Source organism: Henckelia pumila, chromosome 4, assembly GCF_033568475.1.
Source record: "Henckelia pumila isolate YLH828 chromosome 4, ASM3356847v2, whole genome shotgun sequence".
Classification (NCBI taxonomy): Eukaryota; Viridiplantae; Streptophyta; class Magnoliopsida; order Lamiales; family Gesneriaceae; genus Henckelia; species Henckelia pumila.
The window spans coordinates 145591811-145613674 of record NC_133123.1 but is presented as its reverse complement, the minus strand read 5'-3'; the positions used below and the strand labels follow the sequence as shown (position 1 = coordinate 145613674).

At 35.9% G+C, this 21864-nt stretch overlaps 1 protein-coding gene across 9 annotated transcripts; it reads left to right on the top strand.

Moving 5' to 3' along the window:
• Positions 1–3298: 3298 nt before the first annotated feature.
• LOC140859859 (uncharacterized) lies at positions 3299–21799 on the top strand. 9 transcript variants are annotated; one of them, XR_012143549.1, is made up of 20 exons: positions 3299–3723; positions 4033–4432; positions 4514–4585; positions 4705–4767; positions 5525–5737; positions 6472–7095; positions 7183–7938; positions 8909–9193; positions 10608–10763; positions 11202–11399; positions 11488–11636; positions 11893–12322; positions 12668–12937; positions 13011–13803; positions 13918–13976; positions 14288–14731; positions 15409–15447; positions 20457–20631; positions 21389–21488; positions 21659–21797. XR_012143549.1 is itself a non-coding variant. In XM_073262456.1 (20 exons), the coding sequence occupies exons 1-18, from the start codon at positions 3371–3373 to the stop codon at positions 20625–20627; spliced, it is 5475 nt and encodes a 1824-aa protein (XP_073118557.1). In that variant the 5' UTR covers positions 3299–3370; the 3' UTR covers positions 20628–20631; positions 21389–21431; positions 21659–21799. The 9 variants fall into 9 exon arrangements, 7 of the variants coding, with proteins under 7 accessions (XP_073118557.1, XP_073118558.1, XP_073118562.1 ...); XR_012143550.1 differs by having other exon boundaries at positions 21389–21464; positions 21659–21795; XM_073262456.1 differs by having other exon boundaries at positions 21389–21431; positions 21659–21799.
• The last annotated feature ends 65 nt before the right edge of the window (positions 21800–21864 follow it).

Sequence of the window (21864 nt, the reverse complement as noted above, 5' to 3'; positions counted from 1 at the left end):
TTGGTATGAAAAAAATTCATACCAATACCAATAGTAAAATTTCGAAACTTTGGTACGAAAAAAATCCATATTGATACCTTCTAGATACCGAAAAAAAATTCGGTATACCAAAAAAATGTCTGTATATCGAAAAAATTTCGGTACGGTATGCCAAAATTTCGGTATTTCGGTACGGTATGCTAGCCCTACGCACGATGCTTTATTTTTATGTAATTAATACTAAAAATGAGAGTATAAGGGTTTGAATAAATATATACAATTAAATTAAGGTCGAGTTTGGATGAAATGATTTGAATCCATAGATTTAAATGTATCTTTGTTGTTTAAATAAATTATTACACACATACAAAAAAATCAAATTCATCGTTTTTTTTTAAAAAAAAAATCAAATTCATCATTATATTTATTTACACTATAATTAAACTAATAACAATGGATTTCAAATCCTTAGAATAATTCAAAAATCATAATCACTTATTTTTAGAGGTTGCAAACACTAACTTAGAAAACAAAAAAATTAATAATTTAGAAAATAATGAAACTTCATAATACAACACTTGTCGTTGGATTTTTTCTAGTTGTTATTGAGAGGAAGATTGTTGGGTGCAATTGTCCCTACTTGGTAGAGCGATCGAACCACGACGCTTGGGCTGCTGTGCGGTTTAAAAGATTTGAGTTGCACCATTACCACAGTTATAGCTTTTGGTAAAGTGGCAAGCGCTCGCCGCTCGGTCATACGGCACATATCGAAATTTTAAATTCCTAGGATTCAATATTTTCAGACACTTGTGATTCGTAACTCTGGATACCACCGACCATGATAAAATATCTTGTTTTTCAAAATAAGTCATATATGAGACAATGATTGACCATGTCATCAAAGAATAATGTATTTGTTGGAATACGTATTTGTATAAAGTTTTAATAAAAAATACATAATAATAATAATAATAATAATAATAATAATAATAATAATATTGAATAAAAAAATCGAGAAAACGTGTTTTTTTGTTTATCAGTTTCCTTTTAACATTTTATTTTTGAAAATATATATAGTAGTCATGAGTAGTGCGTAAATATTTTTATAGAAGTTTTTTTATACTTATTTTAATTATTTATTTATTTTTATTTTGTACACTTTTTAGGAGAAAAATCATTATATTTTGATAAATCTATTTATTTTTGCACATTAAAAAATGCAGATAATTTGTTTTGTTTCAAAAAATATCTATAAGATTGTTTATTTTTCTAAGGGATTTGTTTATCTAATAATTATAAATTTGACTCATGCAATACTTGTATTCTAAAAAAAACAAAGGAGAAATTTTTTTAATGTTAAAATAAAATTTGTTACTTTCTAAATTGAAGCAATATAGAAAATAAAACAAAAAAAATGTTAATGTAATATAGATCGCCTAACAGTGTGATTAGCTGAGTTTACACTAATTGTTATTATAAAATGTATTATATTAAATATAATAAAACTATGTGAAAATTATATAAAATCAAATAAAAAAACCAAAATAGCATGATAATGAAAATACTTATAATATATATAATGTACATGCATGTATGTGATGCAAAACATTTATATGTTCGATTTACTAACACCAATTAGAATTTATAAAATATGAAAATATTATAAAATTTTATTTTATCAAATTTATAATTTATTCATAATAATACTATTATTTCAAAACAACCAAAAAATTTAAATGTGTTTGATCATGAAAAGAATTATTTTAAATTTTGTTTAAATGCAATCATATCTTAATGATTGATCTATATTTTAATATTTTAAGATTAAATAGCAAGTCACTTATAATATCATTTTTTTTTGAATATCTGCGCATATATCTATATATTCGTATAGACAAAACAACCATCATATTAATTTTTTTTTGTTTGATCACGATTAATAATCTTTTAAATTTTTTAAAATTTAATCGTATTTATCTCTATCATAAAATGTTTAGATTAAATAGTATACTATTCATAATATATTTTTTAAAATCTCTGCTATATATGTATATGTACATATGCATATAGGAAAAACAACCACTCTATTATGTGTAAATATTAAATTTTGTTTGTTCACTAAAAAAACTATTTTTAAATTTTGTTTAAATTCAATCGTATTTTTATCTATATTTTAATTTTAAAAATTTTAGATTATCACTCTTAGTATCATTTTTTTCACATTATGGTGCGTATATGTTCTAATGCATATAACTAAAACAATCAGATTATTAAAATAAAAAAATTAATATTTTTTTATCACAAAAAATGCTATTTTAAATTTTCTTAAATTTTTTAATGAAATTTTATTTAAATTCTATCGTATTTTATCTATACTAACATAATTGCACACACGCGTTGCATACGTATAAAATCATATAATATATTTTGTATTATATGTTATATATAAATATTATTTTTTTCTATAATTTTTTAAATTATTATTATTATTATTATTTTATTTCTAAAATAATATAAAAATAACTTCGATATTATTTTTATCGAGTTAAATTTAATCATATCTTTATTTGTATTTATGCAATATATTTACTTGGAAAGAAACTTTAGGTCGAAAAAAGCTAGTTTTATCTTTTTAGTATACATTTTTGTTTATATATATATACATAGAATATAGATATAGATGTTAGTAATTATTATTTTTGTTGATTTTATCGTAAATAATTAATTCAACAAACCAAAATTTGAAACACATGTTTTTTCAACAAAAAACCACCGAATTAAAAGAAAAGACAATCTTTTTTAAGAAGAAAAGAAAAGAAAAGTCATCAAACCACATCGTTCACCATGTCATCGTTCTTGTTTAGTTTCTCTCCCAAAAACCTAACTTTCGGATCTCAAATGGGAAACCTAAACCTACAAAATAACGGACAAAACATATATACATGTGCATGTTTTCTTTTCTTTAAATTTGGATGGATTTGCTAGCTGAAAATCGAAGATAAATTAATTTAGGAATAAATGATAATAACTTTGCTTATTTTTAAACTTCTAAGCTTAGTCGAATTATCGATATTTTTAAACTCATGAGTAATTTTGGAAAAAAAAACTACCAATCCAAATAACCGATTTTTAATCGGTTTGCTTTCTGTAAGGGAAATACACGTTATGATGATATTTTATATAAAAATTCTCAAATTTGTTAAATTGACGTTTTAATTTTAGTTCATGAAAAAGGACGAAAGTGAAAAAAAAAGGCTATAAGGACGAAGATGTTATTTTTGGGAACAATGAATTTTTTTTAACAGTTTAGTTTGTGAAATAGAGAATCGAACTCTAGACCTAATCGAAACCCAAGTCGATTCCCCGCCAAAAAGAAAACCACTGAAGGCAGATGGATTCTGTCGTCCATTTGGCACTGCAAGAGATTTGCTGCGAAGGTGCCGATGGGCTTCACCTACGAAGTCTGTGGCCCAAGCTCCGCCCTTCCCTCGCTGCCATCGGCCTTCCCTTGTGCCCCAACGTCAAGCGGATCGTTTGGGAGAATCTCGTGGAGGTCCCAGGACTCCAATTCGGGACGGCGGAGCATGTGATCAACAAGTCTTCTGTTGAAGAGTGCGACCATGTGAAAATTTTTGCTCCCGAACCATTGAGGAAGTGTTTTCTAGGAATATTTGAGATTGAAGCGTCCGAATATAGTCTGTCCGATACTCAGCGTCTCATTCTCGATCGCCTCGCTTCTGCCAGGTTATTTTCCATCTACTTATTAGCCATTGCTTTTGGTGAATATATATTCAAGTTTTTCCACAAAAACCCATTCTTGATACATGGAGGGATCGGTATGATGATAAGCCATTTCTAGCTCTCTTAAAAAGGGAGTCATTCTTTGGTATTTTGTTTATACTTCTTGCAACCGTGCAATTAAGAGGACGAGTGCGAGGAACTTTATGCATCCATCGATTTTGCATTAAGTATGTGGTCATAAGCGAATTTCAGCTTTCAACAATGAAGCTAAAACGTTGGCATAACTGAGTGTTACGATTGTTGTATATTCAGGAAAAATGGGATTGCCCAAAATGATCTTACCAAGCAATTGCGCATCCCAGCCAACAATTTATTTTACCAATTGAAGAAGCTTGAAACCCAAGGATTGATTGTGAGGCAGCCTACTGTAATTCGGAAGAAAGAGGCAGCCAACAATGGAGAACCGAAAAGTGATTCCGTAGTTACCACAAATATGCTATATTTATATCGTTATGGGAAGCATTTAAGTTCTCAGCAGAGGCTTGAGATCACCAAAGAGGATAAACTCTTGGTGGACAGAGGGGTTGCAGATGGTCTTACTGAAACTAATGACGATTTTGGTGAAGATATAGCTAAAGGTGATGTACGTGTGAAAGACTTTTTACCTGCATTGAAAACTATCTGTGATAAACTAGAAAAGGCTGAAGGAAAGGTCAGTATCTCTCGGGGTTTCAATTGCATTATGTGGTTCTGTTCACACAAAATTCTAATAATGAAGTTTTTGGTGGTAAAGGTTCTAGTTGTCTCAGATCTGAAGCGAGATCTTGGTTATCGAGGGGCTTCTGGCCACCGTTCTTGGAGAAATGTAATCTTATTTTGTTTATCTTGCTATGATTTCTATTTTCTGTAAACTGCATGATCTCGTTCTCTGTCAGACACGTGATTGCTCTTAAGTTGATGATTTAACATGGATTATGTTGTTAGATATGCCACAGGTTGAAAGATGCACAAGTTGTAGAAGAATGCCGTACCGTGGTGAATAAGAAGGTATGCTTACTGGAGTTGCGACTTTGATGATTTGATATAATTCATTGGCAAAAAAGGTGAATGAGAATAATTAATCTTCTGATCCTTCCGGACCTCAGAGTGGTGGAGCGTGAAACCTTTCTTGTGATCCTTCCATACTTCAGAGTGGTGGAAGTGTGGGACCTTTCGCCTTCCTTTTTCTTTAGTTCTTTCTTTCTTTCTTAAATTTTTGTTGGTTGCCGAAAAATTCAGTTATTTGTAGAAAGATGAGAACGATCTACTTGTGACAGCTGTTTGTGTTCCTTCGATGTAGTCGGGTTTCTGATGGAATTTTTGCGGCTAGGCGCTCTCTTCACGATCATAGTTTGCATATAACATGAATTTTCCCTATAGCACGATGTATGAAATATTGCAGCCTGTCACCCTGTGAATAATATTTTATCAGTAAAATAAAATTCTTAACCTTTAAAATGATTTAGAGAGAAGCAAAAGTATGTGAAAGTCTCGTCTTTTCTTAGTTTGTTTGGCTAGTCATTGTTCCATTTTCATTCAAATTAAGACTTGAATTTAGTTTGCTGGTAAAGTATGGCTTAGGAGTATCTTGTTTGCTTGGGAACATTGGAAGAGGATTATTAAATTCTATGGAGACCCCACATTACAGCAAAAAATAGGCTTTTCAGTTTTCTCGTGCGTTATGGATGCTTCCCCAATTTATCGATTCCTTGGAATTCATACCAATTTTGTAACTGTTTGCACACGTACTTCTTTTAATGTGCAGGAGGTCAATTGTTTGCGTCTACTTCAAAGTTTTTCACCATCAAATTTTGACCCGAAATTCCAAGGATGCAGACAAAATGATAATGACACGGAACAGTCTATGACTTTGGTGAAAAGAGGACTAATTACAGAGCAAGTAGTAGAGCTTCCCATATTGCGTCAAGTATATGACATGATTGATTCCGAAGGATCAAAAGGGTTGACAAATACCGAAGTAAGTGTGCCTGTTTGCAGCCAAGAATAAAGCGAAGTTCAATCAAGGCCGATCACTTGATCAAATTTTTTTGTACTTCCTAACTCTGGTTGTTGCTGTATATACTTCTGTCTTTATCTCTTCATTCACATTTAAAGTTGTGCCCATGGCCTAACCCTAAACATGAACAAGTCTCCTGCTTCATTCTATGCATACTCGAACTCTTTTACTTGATACTCGCTGCTGCCTATTCTTAAATGACCTTTATATTTCTTATTATGCATAATTTCCTTCTTAGAAATTCAATTCAGAAATATAATCACCCTTGAGTCTATTGCTTGGTTTTTTTGTGAAGACATTTCATTTGGATCTTGACCAATACAAATTCCTGTGCCTACTGACTTGGAAAGATCTATGTACTTCTTGTCTGTCTCCATTTGTGAGGTGGTTGCCTCAATAGTGCCCCTGCAACTGCTGATAGAACTAGTGTTTTTATCTTCTTTTTTATTTTTTATTCTAAATGTTCATACTGGATGTGCGGTAATTTCTTGAACAATAGAGCTGCTATATGATTGTTAACCTGTACAGTTATTATTACATGAATATTTGTAAGTTCTACATGCTCTACACAATGATTTTTTTAAATTTTTTTTTGTTTTGTTTTGTTTTATCAATTTGACAATTTCAATGGTTTTCTATCATGCATCAGTTTCCAAGCATTCAGTGATGTCATTTTAAATTTCATGATTAAGCAGGTGTGTAGAAAGCTTGGACTATGCGGTAAAGAGTACCACAGGCGAATTTTTAACAAAATGTTTACTAGGTTTGGATTCCATTTACAGGCAGAAAGCCATGATAGAGGTGTGGTGTACAGAGTTCGGACAGCTGGTAACTTTAATCCTGAATCAACTAAACTGGAATCGTCCAGCATTGCTCCCATTGCAAAGGACCTAGTTCTGCAGGACGCCATCGAGTCTAATTCAAAAAGACTGAATTTTGACTTTCAAGAGAACTTGTCTCAGACTTTGCAGGTGGTGGATAATTTGGCTTCCATGGGAGATTTTAGCAATATTAATGATAGTGAAGATGTAGCAGTTATAACAGAACCTTCAAATGGCATGACTGTAAGTGGTGAAGGCGAGAGCATGCAGCTTTCACTATGGAATCCACAGCATCCTGATATTGAGCCAATCAATACAGTTTCTGATGAGAAACTACAGCTGGTGGTCAGTGATTTAGGAACAAACAATGCCACTCAAGAAACAAATCTCCCCGCTGTTGTATCTTGTCGTAGACGCAGATCAAGTCTAAATTATCCCTGTCTTACAGTTGGTGCAATCAACTCACAGAGAGAGCAGCGGATACTCCAAATGTTGCAGGTTGTCTTGCTATCTTAAATCTTGTTGATATGTTAATCAATCATTTGGCTTTTTCAATGAAATCATTCAAATTTTACTTGCGAGCAGGAGGAAAAGTTCTTATTAAAACCTGAGCTACACAGACGTCTTGAGAGTCTTGAGAGGGAAAAAACTACAGTGATGGATAGGAAAACCTTGGAACGTAGTCTAAACAAACTTCAGCGAGAAGGACATTGTAAATGCATCCATATGAGTGTTCCTGCATTGACAAATTGTGGCCGAAGCAGGACAATTGACGTGATCCTACACCCATCTGTTTATAGTTCGTTGCCTGAGTTATTAGGTCAGATTCATGATAAACAGAGGGATTTTGAAAGTCAATTGCGTAAACCATCAAACTTTCATCAGAAGAAGGGCCAATCTGTACCCATGTTGGACAATGTTCAGAGAATTCCAAATCGCATAAGAATAGATGTTCAATCAGAGAGATCTGAGGCAATGCGTGCAAATGGGTTCGTTCTGGCAAAAATGGTTCGGACGAAGCTTCTACATATATTTATTTGGGGTTGGGTCTGCAGTTTCCCTGGTTGGAATGATGCTTTCTTGTCCAGAAATCAAGCTCACGACCTGAAAAATCCACATAACACTTATAAGTTGTTCGATTTAGACAGGGCAATAAAATCCATGCCACTTAAATTGTTTCTACAAGTTGTAGGGTCTGCTCAAAAGCTCGAGGATATGGTTGAGAAATGTAGACGTGGTTTGCGACTTTCTGATCTCTCTATGAACGAGTACAAAGGCCTTTTGGATACTCGGGCAATTGGACGATTGTCATGGTTAATTGACATCTTAAGGCGTTTGAAGGTACACTAGATAATTCTTACTGTTCATTGCATTCTCATTCATTGTTCTTACTCGTGCAATTTGACGATTTCATGTTTATTTTATTAAAGGACTGTTTTGTAATTCTTACTGCTCATTGCCTTATTCACCGTTTGGGGCGAAGTTTTCGGTGCTATAGCACTTGTGTCCCTGGGTTAAAAGGGTCCCTTGGCCCCCTACCACCTCTGCATCTTCTCACATTTCTCTTGAGTTTCTTCCATATATCCTTCTAAACTAGCAAAAGTAGACAGCTATAAGAATTTATAAAAGTTAGACATTCACAAACATTTATAAAAGTTAGACATTCACAAACAGCAGGCAGCAGCCAATTTCCACTCATTCTTTTTTCTAGAGAAAGAGAAAAACCAAATATGCTCTTTGATAACATTGTTAATTGATATAAATAATAGTGTGCTCATGGTCTTTTTATCACAGCTATATATTGTTGGCTGTGATTATGCGCATGAAATTATTGATTGTGCACCATGTGGTATGAACAGTTGGGTTAATGGATGCTCAAAATATTAATAGATTGGGTTGTTGTGTTTCACGCATGAATCTGTGTTCACATGCTGACATGCACCTCGAGATAAACTCATGGAGGCTGTTTAGGTGGAATAGGCTGGGGAGAACCAGTTAGTAAACACTGTCTTGAGTTGTTTGAATTAGGGACGGGCTGTTTAGGTTAGATATAGTCTCTCCATATTTTACTTGAGTAGTTTTTTCTCAGCTACGATTTGTTATTATTTAATTGGAATTTCAAGATGTTGCAAACCTTTACTTATTATTAAACAACAAAACAATATCTAGAAGACATACATATTCATCCCTCAGTATTCCGTCGATTGTTGATGAACTAAAATATCTCCAATCTTGTGGAATAAGCTTTTTCAGTGACTTTTTTTTTCTAAATCCAGTACGGTAATTCCATCTAAATGTGAATCTTTGACAGCTGATTCGCCTAGTAAGTAATGGCCAGGCAGAATATGGTTCCGGAAGTGGCTCACATACCACTCTTACTCATGCACTGGAATTTAAACCTTACATTGAGGAACCTGTCTCATCAATTGCATCGTCTGGTTTCCTTTTTCCTGATCTTCGCCCTCAAATCAGACATGACTTTGTTCTTTCAACCAAAAAAACTGTCGATGAATACTGGGACACTTTGGAGTATTGTTATGCCGCAGTTGAAGCGAGAGCTGCTTTGCATGCATTTCCTGGGTCTGCCGTTCAGGAGGTGTGATGCCATAACCTCTTCTTTTCCTTCCTTTTGATCTTTATTTCCTTATTTGTACCAACTCATGAATAATTGTTTCTTGTATGCTTATTGATGGATTAACTTGGTGTGCCGTTTGCTTGTTCCCCTTCTTTTAGGATGAAGCACAACATTATTTCTGTATGTTGACTGTACTGAGTATTTTGTTAATAATTTTTTTCCCTTATCAATATCACTGCATATGGACTGTTAAGCATTTAGAAGAATGTTTTAACAATCGTATGAATTATTAAAAAAACTTGTCATTGAAGTCAAGTTATGTCCAATATCACCTAATTCTTATCATCTTCTATGAAACGTAGTTGAGAAGGTGATGCATTTTCTTAAGCTTTGATCTAATACTTGAGTGTATGGCAAGCCATTGATAGAGGATGGGATTGCTGACTTCAATTTCCCGAATACAACCCACACAAGCTTAAAATAAGATAACTACTGGATATTTACTTTAAGTCATGCAGCAAAGTCTAAGCTTAAATGACTTCTCAGATACTTGTTTATTTTGACCAAGTTTCTTCATCTTAGTCCCATGTCTAATGAAATCTCTGTTCTAGCAGGGTAAAATGTAGCTTTCTCCTTTTCTGCTTGAGGCACACATCACAGCTGAACAAATTCAATTTACCTTGTATTTACCTACTTAGTATGTAGGTTGTGCACAAACTGTTGAGCCATGTAATGAAACCTTTTGATGCCTGATCAAATTATTAGTTTGTTTGAGATCCCCTTTCTGCCTGAGTCCCGCATCTTAGAGACCGACACAATCTATTACCATGCAGTTAAGAAATAGTTCCCTTTTTGGGGTATTCATTTATTATATCTCGATGATATGGATGTAAACTGAAACCAGGTGCCCTTGTCGGTTGAGCACACTCTGATTAACCAAGCCGGTTTGGCAGGTTTTGTTGTTGATACCTAGAAAGCCTCAATACCAGCTGTTTTTAAACCCGGCTAACAATGCCCTGCCTAGACTGATTCTCTAGTAGCTTGTATTTTTTTACCTTTTAATAGTTACTCTGTTTGAAAACTTTTGTAAATGAAAAAGAAAATACTTTCTGTCATGATTAAACAAATTGCTAATTTTTGGCCCTACTGGCCAGTTGCACCCCCAATTACATCTGAGACAGATTTGATCCTTGACCTTGTATAAATTAGCTCATGGCATTACTACCTAGAATCTGTGTTGGTTTTTATTTTTTTCTTTGTGGTTACGGGTGCTCTCAGATTTCTTAACTACATTATTTGATTGATCATATAATTCAAATATTAGTGCGAAGTTCAATTTATTAACTTATAACAGGTAGTGGCTCTGTGTATTTGATTTCATTTTGTATCTTTAAATACAGTCTTTTTATTCAAGCGAGTGATGGTACTTTTATAGGTATTTCATTCTCGATCATGGTCATCTGTACGAGTAATGACAGCTGGCCAGCAAGCTGAACTTCTCAAGTGTGTGGCAAAAGATGACTCAAACAGAAGACTTTCATTCACCGAGTGTGAAAAGATTGCTAAGGATCTTGATTTGACTCTGGAGCAGGTTTGTTCGCCCACCAGTATTGAGTACTTTAATAATTTTCACCACCCTACTTTGGGGTGCTTGATAGGAAATTTAAGATCACTGAACTGTTCGATCCTAGAACAAATATGCTGATTGTCATGCTCTCTGCTGAAAGTAGGAACTACTATTTTCTCTCAAGCACAATATTTCTACCTAAAGTTTCAATTTGACAACATTGAATTCAACAGTTTCTAATATTTTGTTCTCAATGTTGATCACTTGATCTGATGTTTATTAAACAATAAATACCATGAGATTTATGTTTCTCTAACCAGGAAAGCTAAAAACATGTTTTAAAATGTTCATCGATAATTCAAATCAGAGTAATGGCACTCTACTGATGGGATAAGGTAATTTATGATATCTGAGGGTGTTCCAGGCATCGGCGATGATCTGATAAAATAAATAATTATGCAGGTGCTTCGAGTCCATTATGACAAGAAAGTACGCCGCCTTACTAGATTCCAGAGAGCTTTGGATGCCGAAGGACATGAGGTGAAGCTAATTAAACACAAACCTATTCTTCCTTCACGTAAAGAAAAAAAAAAATCCGACAGAGCCTCCTCAAAGATGTTAAAACCCACTATTGCAGATGGACAATCAAGTTTACAGATGGTCAGCCAACTAGATTTTTATAATCAAGTTACTGTAAAACTGCCTTCTTGTGTTCACTACTTATGAAAATTATGATTTTTGTTTACAGAATTATGATACTGGAAACAATTTAGAGGATTCAGAGGAGATGGATTTAATTGATAAAGAAGATGATTCCAGTATGTGCATTTACAAGTGTGCCTTGTCAAGTTTGAAGCAACGTAAGAGAAAGTTTTCATGGACAGAGGAAGCTGATAGGTGATTTATTTTTTCCATGGATATAATATATTAGCTCTAGCTCGAAGCAACTTATCATTCTCTAATTTCTGTTGCATGGAAAGGATAGGAAATTGTTTTGTTCCGAGTACCCAGTTCATGGAATATTAGTGAATGGCTTATACTCAATTGTTCTGCCTTTTCAGTGTACCATATGCTTTATTTCATTCAGGTTGCCATTATTGGTAGTCTTTCGGTACGATAATCTCATATTTTCATGTGGATCAATTATTGGCAGACAGTTGGTCATTGAATATGCAAGACATCGAGCTGCTCTTGGGGCAAAATTTCACCGCCTAAATTGGGTATCCATTCCTAATCTGCCAGCACCTCCAGATACCTGCAAAAGAAGAATGGCATTGCTGAAAACTTCTGATTCTTCTAGAAAAGCTTTGATGAAATTGTGCACTTTGCTTGCGGAACGTTATTCTGAATACCTCAAGCAATATCAGGACAAGTCGTTGAACTGCAGAGATTCTGAAATGATGGTGCGGGATTATGCATCTGTAGAAGACGGTCAACGTTCTTCTGTTCTAGAGTCCTGGAAATGGGATGATTTTGATGCAAATAGTGTCAAGGTAACACTAGACAATGTTTTGAGGCACAAAAGAATGGCGAAAATGGAGAGTGTCAAAGAGGTTTTTGTTGAGCAAGATTACATGGAAGATGTAAGTTGCAAATTTCGATTGTTGCTAACCCTAACCCATCTTTTATAGGCATCTGTACAACAACCCTTTACTTTTTTACGTGAGCTGAAATATTGATGATTGGTACCCTAACCTCCATGCTTACATTAACTGGGAAAAATTCGGTTGTCTTCTTTTTGGTTATGAACACATTTATTGAGTGATTCTTTGCCTGTTTGCGTTTTGAGCTGTGTGCTCATATTGGTTCACGTAGTGATTTATGGGTTACATATATTGTGTTGTTTTTTTCTAGAAAAACAACTCTTCTTTCCATCATGTGTGGTACTTTTACGAAATTGGTTTGACCTGTCAGCTTGTCGTGACTAGGGAGTCGAGGATTGGAGTAAAGCTTCTGGTAGAAAGTTGGGCTCTAGTCACCAGGCCAGGAAGTACGTAAAGGTTTCAAATGGCTCAAAAGTTAGTAGACAGATACATGAATCATCTGCAATTGCAAATGCGGCCGAGCTATTTAAGCTAATTTTTCTAAGCACCTCAACAGCTCCGGAAGTGCCAGCTTTACTTGCGGAAACATTACGGCATTATTCTGAGCATGATCTTTTTGCTGCTTTTAACTACTTGAGAGAGAAAAAACTCATGGTAAAAGACTAGTTTTGTCTTTTGCCTGTGCATATTATTTTTTAGTCCCGCTGATTGTTTTCTTTAATGGCAGATTGGAGGCAACTGTAACAAGCCCTTCGTACTTTCACAGCATTTCCTTCATAGTATTTATTTTTCTCCATTTCCCATTGACACTGGAAAAAGAGCTTCTAAGTTTGCTAACTGGCTTCATGAAAGAGAAAAGGATCTGATGGAGGAGGGCCTTGAAGTTCCAGAAGATCTACAATGTGGTGAAGTTCTCAACTTATGTGCTAGAGTCTCTTTGGGTGAACTGTCTGTTACCCCTTGCTTACCCGCTGAGGGTGTCGGTGAGGCAGAAGACAACAGAACTTCCAAACGTCAAATGGATATTGGGGAGCTTCCTGGTGTAAGCCTATCTAAGAAATCAAAAACTTCATTTGTTGGGGAGGGTGAGATCATCTCACGCCGAGAAAAAGGTTTTCCGGGTATTAAATTACATTTGCTACGTGAGACGATCCCGAGATTAGACTTTATTGAATCATTTAAAGATGACACTTGTGCCTACTCTTTTTTTGGTGCACACAATCAGAGCATTGCCTCATCTGTCGCGGATGTTGACTGTATATCATCACATTCTGAGATAGAAGATCAAGTGAGAGAGATCTTTGATTCTAGTAGATCCATCCACCTCACGATTGATGGGCGTGAATCACCATGGGAAGCTATGACAAGTTTTGCTGAAACTTTGGTGCCTTCATGCAATGATGATGTAAAAAACTTGTTCCTTCATCCCGAGTCATTCAAAATTCTTTATTTAGCCATTCAGAAGTCTGGTGACCAAGGCTTGAGTATGAAAGAAATTTCCCGTGTCCTCAATATTCAAGGTATGCAAGTATTGCATATTATTCATTTTTGTACGAGTCTGAGTTTGTCTTCGCTTTAGTAACTTCTATAAATGCACAAGTTTCATGACATTGATAATATCAACTTTTTCTCAGATGAACCAGTGTTGGAAATTATGGTTGAGGTGCTAGAAGTATTTGGGCGAGCTTTGAAGGTTGGTTTATTGATTAATCATATTCTTGATTATTTCTAGCACGAGTTCTTTTACAGGTTTCAAGCTAGTTCATCAGTTTTTTCATAATGTATGGACTATTGTTAATCAATATCTTACCACAAGATAGCATCATAATCAATGCAGACCACCAAAATCATCTTTTTGGTTACTCAAATTTATTCTTTAGTTAGATTGAATGAAAAAAAATTTAATGTTTTAGTTTTCTTTTCTATTTTTTTCCGGAGGCAGGGATGGTTTGTGGTTGTGGAGGACCTAACCTTATTTTGTGTTTCTTATTGCTCTAAATTTAGGTCAATGGTTATGACTGCGTTCATGTAGTTGATTCGTTATATCGGTCAAAGTACTTCTTGACCTCTGTTGCTGAAATACGTCATGATTATACTCGCCTTCGAGTTCAAAAGAGTAAAATTGAGAAGGAACATACGGCAATTGATGCTGTCCATCGTATAGATGATGCCGTTGCGTCAGAGAATGTGAATGACATGAATATCGATGAAATGCACAGGGTCACTATTTTAAATCAATCTGAAGATGATTTGGACCACCCTACTGAAATTCTTAGCGAGGATAAAATTACACGTCATAAGTGTTTTGAAAGTTCTCAGCCTAAAAGGAAGGAATGTAGGCCCTTGTTACCTTGGATGAATGGAGATGGTACCGTAAATGAACTTGTGTACAAGGGACTTGCACGTCGTGTTCTTGGTATTGTGATGCAAAATCCGGGGATATTAGAGGTAATTTTCTTTGTAAATAAGGCAATACTTTCTTATTGACTGGCATTTGGGGCGCCATTACACCATTCTGCTTGTGCTATGTATTAGCTTAAAGTTGCAGTCAAACTGCCAGTGCCTAAAAATTGGGAACCTATCCTTTTTAGGTTATTAGCAATGGTTGTGTGGTGGATGAGCCTAGATAATTTTTTGTACAGGATGTCATCCTTTGCCCTAGTTCGTGATTTCCTTCACTTGTTTTTTCATGTGAACTTATTCTTTCAAGTTGTCTGATAAATCTCGTTTACAACCACATATTTCTATTATTTTATCAACATTAACGAACCAAAATAAGAACAAAATGATGAAATATTATGGAAATAAAGTTCCCAGAGGTGATCCTCTGTACAAGGAATAAACTTCCTTCCCTTGCAAAGCTAGTCTGACTCACAAAAACAAATAACGGAATGACTCCCCCTCTTTCTTCTTCCTCACATTTTATTCAGCTACCCTGTGTCTAGTTTCTTCCTAGACTTGAGTCTCTTGGGCTTGTATTTCTCAGCTTGTTTGAATCTGGGCCCAACAACAATTTGGGCCTTAACAAACTCCTTGTGCCCTTACTTGATCTTTTATTTGTTATCGGTGATGCTATGTGATATGCAGAATCTTGAAACACTATTTTTACATCTTTTTTTTTACAGGTTAGTATCATAAAGCAGATGCATTGTTTGAATCCTCAGGTACATACCCTTATTTTGTTTGAAGCAATGATGAAACTCTTCTAGGGAATCAACTTGTTTCACCCTTGCTAAATGTAGAAAAGATAAGAGAGAAAATTAATTCGTATATTATTCCTTGAGAATTGTACAGATATATATAACCCTAGGTATTACAAAATCCCTTAAATCAAGGGATAACAAAAGATATCCTACCAAAAATTAAACGATATTTAAATCTACAAATTAGAGATTAAATATTCACAAATATTGACTAAATCTACATCACAAATATTACTGAATCTACACGCCCCCTCAAGCTTGGCTATAGATATTGATGAGTCCAAGCTTGCCTACAAGATATTCATGTAAGTGCTCTGGCAGCCCCTTTGTTAGCACATCAGCCAACTGATGAGTTGTAGGAACATATTCCACCTTAATCATGCCTTGTTCCAAATTTTCTTTGATGAAATGTCTATCAACTTCGACGTGCTTGGTTCTATCATGATGAACAGGGTTATGGACAATGCTGATGGTTGATTTATTGTCACAATACAGTACCATTGGCCCTTCAATCTCCATGTTTAGCTCCTTCATCACTCTTCGTATCCAAATGAGTTCACATACTCCGTTAGCCATTGCCCGATACTCAGCTTCAGCACTACTTCTTGCAACTACATATTGTTTCTTACTGCGCCAAGTCACTAAGTTTCCCCATACAGATGTACAATATCCAGATGTCGATTTTCTATCATCGATGGATCCAGCCCAATCTGCATCAGTGAATGTTTTTACTCCACGATCATTAGTTTTCTTAAAGAATAAACCTTTGCCCGGAGTTTGTTTCAAGTATCTCAGAATTCGGTACACAACATCAAGGTGACCTTGGCATGGTGAATGCATGTATTGACTCACTAAACTCATGCAAAAGCAATATCCGGACGAGTATGTGACAGGTAGATAAGCTTGCCCACAAGGCTTTGATAGCTTCCTTTGTCCACCAGTTCACCTTCAAACAATTTGTCCTTGTGTCCAAGTTCAATTGGTGTTTTACTTGGTTTGCAACCAAGCATACCAGTTTCTTTTAGAATATCCAACGTATATTTCCTTTGGGAGACAGAAATGCCTTTCTTGCTCCTAGCAATTTCCATCCCGAGAAAATATTTTAGTGCACCAAGATCCTTGACTACAAATTCCTTTGCCAGCATCAACTTAATATCTTCCATTTCTTTGCTGTCATTTCCCGTGATGATGATATCATCAACATAAACAGTGAGAATTGAGATTTTTCCGTCTGCTGAATTTTTGACAAAGAGTGTATGATCTGTTTGTCCCTGAATATACCCAAACGTCTTGATCACTTTAGAGAATCTATCGAACCAAGCACGTGGAGACTGTTTCAGCCCATAGAGAGATTTTTTCAGTTTGCAGACACTTGAGCTTCCTAACCTCTCCTCAAATCCCGGAGGTTGGCTCATATAAACTTCTTCTTCGAGCTCCCCATTGAGGAAGACATTCTTGATGTCGAGCTGATGGAGTGACCAATCGAGGTTGGCTGCTGATGAAAAAAGGATTCTGATAGTGTTGAGTTTCACAACTGGAGCAAAGGTTTCAGTGTAGTCAATGCCATAGGTTTGTGTGAAACCTTTGGCAACCAATCGTGCCTTGTGTCGCTCAATTGATCCATCTGCCTTGTATTTCACAGTAAATACCCACTTGCACCCCACTGCCTTTTTTCCATGAGGCAAATCAACCAATTCCCATGTTTTATTTTGTTGCAGGGCTTGTATCTCCTCGAGTACTGCAATTTTCCACTCAGGAATAGCTAATGCTTCTTGGATGGACCTGGGAATCATTAAACTAGATACACTCGAGGTAAAAGCATGAAACGATGGAGATAATTTTGAGTAAGAGACAAAATTGGAGATGGGATGTTGCGTACAAGATCGCACGCCTTTTCTTACTGCTATAGGAACTTCAAGGTCAAGAAAAGTACCTTTTTGAAGATCTGCCATCGATTCAGTTTCATGACCATGGTTTGGACTCATCAAGTCTTTATCTGCCCGAGGTTTTGCTCGTCGCGAGTAGACATGTTCAAATGCTGGTGGTAGTGTTGATTCTCCTCCAGTTTCTAAGACAGGGTCAGGTTTTGATGAGTTTAACTTAGAGTTTTCATGTGGTGAAATAAGTGGGGAAGGGGCAGTAGCATCCAATCTAATATCCAGAATTGGGGAAGTATCCCAGTGAGCTCGATCTAATATCCCCCCTGAGGTGATGTGGGAGAGAAGTAGGGAATGTCCTCAAAGAATGTAACATCACAGGATATATAGGTTTTCTTCGTGAGAGGACAGTAACAACGATAGCCTTTTTGAGTAGGAGAATAACCTAAGAAAACTGTTTTGAGAGCACGAGGATCGAGTTTCCCACGATGATGAATATGAATGAAGGCAGTACACCCAAAGGTTTTTAATGGAAGGGATTCAGACGTGGAGAACAGTGGATATGCAATTTTGAGCATGGACAATGGGGTTTCAAAGTTAATGGTTCGGCTTGGTAAACGATTGATGAGATAGGCAGCGGTGAGTATGGCATCTCCCCAAAGGTATTTGGGTACATTCATGGTGAGCATGAGGGCACGGGCTACTTCCAATAGGTGACGATTTTTCCTTTCAGAGACACCATTTTGTTGTGGGGTATCAACACAAGAGCTTTGATGTAGGATCCCATGATTTACGAGGTAGTCACCAAGAATGACATTGAAGTATTCTTTGCCATTGTCAGTTCGAAGGGTTTGAATATTACTTTGGAATTGGGTTTTAATCATATTGTGAAAGGTTTGAAAGACGTGACTGGTATCAGATTTGTTCGTGAGAAGATACACCCATGTAACCTGCGTGTGGTCATCAATGAACGTTAAAAACCATTTTTTTCCATGAGATGTGGTAACTGGTGAGGGACCCCAAATATTGCTGTGATAAAAGAAAAGGGACGTGAAGGGGCATAGGGTTTGGGTGAAAAAATAGTGCGAGTATGTTTAGCCATTTGACAGTGCTCACACGTAAATAAACCAGGATTTTTATTAAGAAACAAAGAAGGGAACAAACGTTTCAAATAAAAAAAACTAGGATGACCAAGCCTATAATGCCATCTTATTATTTTGCTAGGATTAGAAACTGAAGTAGAATTAACACTAGACATCAGCAAGTGTCGATAGTTGGGCGGGGTCGTCTCAAAGTAGTAAAGGCCATGATGAGTCCTAGCATTGCCAATCATCATCCCCGATCGCAGATCCTGAAATTGACACGACAATGGTTTTCCATGGATTTCCCAGCATTTTTCCTTGGTCACACCAAGGTCGCTTATTAGCACGCTGTCCAGGTGTGGGCATCTTGTTTGAAGCTAGAGCGGAAGCATCAGAGGCTGCTGGTGAGTAAGCATCAGTGAGCATCACTTTACGTCGCATTTCTTCCCTTCGAACTTCGGCAAATGCTTCTTCGGGACTTGGAAAGGGTTCACGGGAAACCATCCTGCCCCGAACTTCATCCAAATCTCGATTTAAACCAGCCAAGAAGTCGAATACCCTTTCTTTTTCAGAAGCCTTGCATAAGGAGTTTGCATCAAGGAAGAGATCCAGTTCCTGCCACAGATCTTGAAGATCAGAAAAATATTGAGTAACCGAATTATGGCCTTGCTTCAACTCTTTCAATTTAGATTAAATTTCAAAGATTTGCGAGGCATTGCTCAAGAATACATCATGCGGGTCCCATACATCCTTCGCAGTTTCGAACCACAGATAGCGGCGGCTAATGTTGGGTTCCATTGAGTTGACAAGCCAGGCAAGAACAATAGAATTTTCGGCTGTCCAGGTTTTGTGCGATGGATCTGTAGTTTCGGAGAAGGGAGATCTCCTGTGAGATATCCCAGTTTCCCACGACCGCAAATAACAATCTTCACGGACTGGGCCCATTGGAGGTAATTTTGCAAGTTGAGTTTATGGACTGTGATCTGCAGAGAAGAGGCGTCGCCTCCGGACAAAGAGGCGATGGTCCCAGAGTTGGTCCCAGAGTTTTTTCCTGACATGTCTGACATGTTTTACTCAGAAGAGATGGAGTCAGACGACATATTTGTTGTGTGAAAAAAAAACCCTAAGGCTTTGATACCATGTAGAAAAGATAAGAGAGAAAATTAATTCGTATATTATTCCTTGAGAATTGTACAGATATATATAACCCTAGGTATTACAAAATCCCTTAAATCAAGGGATAACAAAAGATATCCTACCAAAAATTAAACGATATTTAAATCTACAAAATAGAGATTAAATATTCACAAATATTGACTAAATCTACATCACAAATATTACTAAGTCTACACTAAATTTTGATTTATATTTTGAATTCGGATCCCAAGAGTGTCGTTACATTTTTTTGTTCATTATAGTCAGCTTTTGTTATGGACCTGTTATTAGTTATTAGTGGGCCTAGATCCAAATAGCCCAAGATGTCTTAGAAGTGTCTAGATGGTGGGCCTAGATGTCTTAGAAGAGTAAAGAAGAAAATAGATAAAGGCACGAGGAGGGAGTTATTTTGCGCATTCAGTTATTGCTCTTGTTTTGTAACTAGCTTGAGCTAGGGGATACTAGCATTTTGCTAGGGTTTACAGAGCTTGCTCTGGGAAAATATTTCTATTCCTTTTGCAATATAAATTGAGTTCTTAATTTGTGATCGTAACAGCTTTCAGTTTCTTAAAGAATATGCACTAGGGGTTTCAATCTATCATCTCAGTTTTGAAAGGATTATTGATTTTAGAAGTGTAGAAAAGGTTTACAAAGATGAAATTTATATTCATTTCGTTACTGATTATTTTGAGTGGATTTAATGCAATGTTATGTCAACAAATTTTCCCTGGCTATTTCTTGAAGATTCTGTTTTGCCTGGATAGATTTCTGATCAACGAATATGTAGATACTTCTTCATCTGCAGAGGTGAACACCTTGTAATTGCAGCTAATTTGCAAAATTTCATTCGTTTCAGAGCTGCAGGAAATTGTTAGAGATACTGATGATGGATAACCACATATTTACGCGCGAAACGCGCCAGGCATCATCAAATCAGCCCCCTTCTATTCTTGGCAGCCTGCTTGGTGATTGCTTCACAAAATCGAAGAATTTCTTTGCCAATCCCGCTAGCTCCTACTTATTGTGAACCTGTAAGAAGGAAAAGCCCTATTGGGATTCCATATGTAGAGATTGTTCATATGAGTCCAGTGAAAATTAAATTTTATTGCCGTCCATCATTTAAAAACGATGATTCCACAGGATAATTTAAGTTAGCAACTGTTCACTGACATATGAATATAAATTGCAACATTGAATTCCCATGAAAATGATCTTTTGATATAAAAAGTTGCAGACTGTTCTTAGTTAGAAATGACGTCATATCATCTTCTGACTCAAACTGAATGCACCTAACAAGAAAGTAGGAAATATGCTATATAAATGTCATTCTATTTAGAAAAATGGATTAGAGGTGCATAATTAAGCAAATTCAAAGGCCTTCTATCATTTGGCTTTTTTTTTTTTTTTTTGGCAAAGCAATACTGCCTGGTATTCGTACAAGGCCTTACAACCATTGTTTAATGTTTTACATCACCGCAGGTACATCTTCTCACACACATGTATGATGTATCTCACATCAAATTTGATTATTCTGACAGATCGTCCTTATACCCTGTGTTTAGTGCTATGGGAAAGTATAAATAGTAAGAATCTTTTGCATGTTGGATTCTATGTCCCTCCTTCTGCCCTCTAGTGTTTTAATTCTTTACCCATACGGTCTACTTTGTTAATGTCAACCTTATGTGTTTTTTTCCCATTTTCTAGGTTTGTTTCTTGCCTTTCGGTTTATTTTTGTGACTAAATTTAGTATAGACGTATGTGAATGTTGCGTATGATTATATGATACAGGGGATACTACTGCGAAATTGATCCAACTTTTTCAGCGGGCCCGGTTAGTGTGACTTACCACTCGCAGCTTTGCTAGGTTGCAGTTTCTCTCTGATTTTCCGTTAAGTTTTCCAAACTCCCTTTCAATGTGGGCAAACCCCAATCTCCATCCAAGACTTCCAACTTTTTCCATCTTATTGATTTGATGCACTGACCTTTGACTCCATATAATGATTTCCTCTATTATCTGTTTTATATTTATTATCATGTTTTTATTTCTTTTGACATTAGGCTACTCAATCTGATCAAATGATGCATAGAAATCGTGTGTGAAACAACTTTATGTATCTAGCATTTCCCAAAATTGCTACATGAAAATGATGTCCAATGACATTTAGTTCAGACCCCACCAGAAAATAACAAGTCCCCACAAGTCTTCAACCTTAAAAGGGACAATTTGTGTTGTCTCATGGCGTAAAATAGACACATTCAAACTT

Bases quoted from the DNA above. Each gene is read 5' to 3' on its own strand.
- LOC140859859 (XM_073262456.1), top strand. From the start codon at position 3,371: ATGGATTCTGTCGTCCATTTGGCACTGCAAGAGATTTGCTGCGAAGGT. The intron at 3,724-4,032 runs GTTATTTTCCAT...TTGTATATTCAG, and splicing joins GATCGCCTCGCTTCTGCCAG to GAAAAATGGGATTGCCCAAA. The intron at 12,323-12,667 runs GTAAGTTGCAAA...TGTCGTGACTAG, and splicing joins AGCAAGATTACATGGAAGAT to GGAGTCGAGGATTGGAGTAA.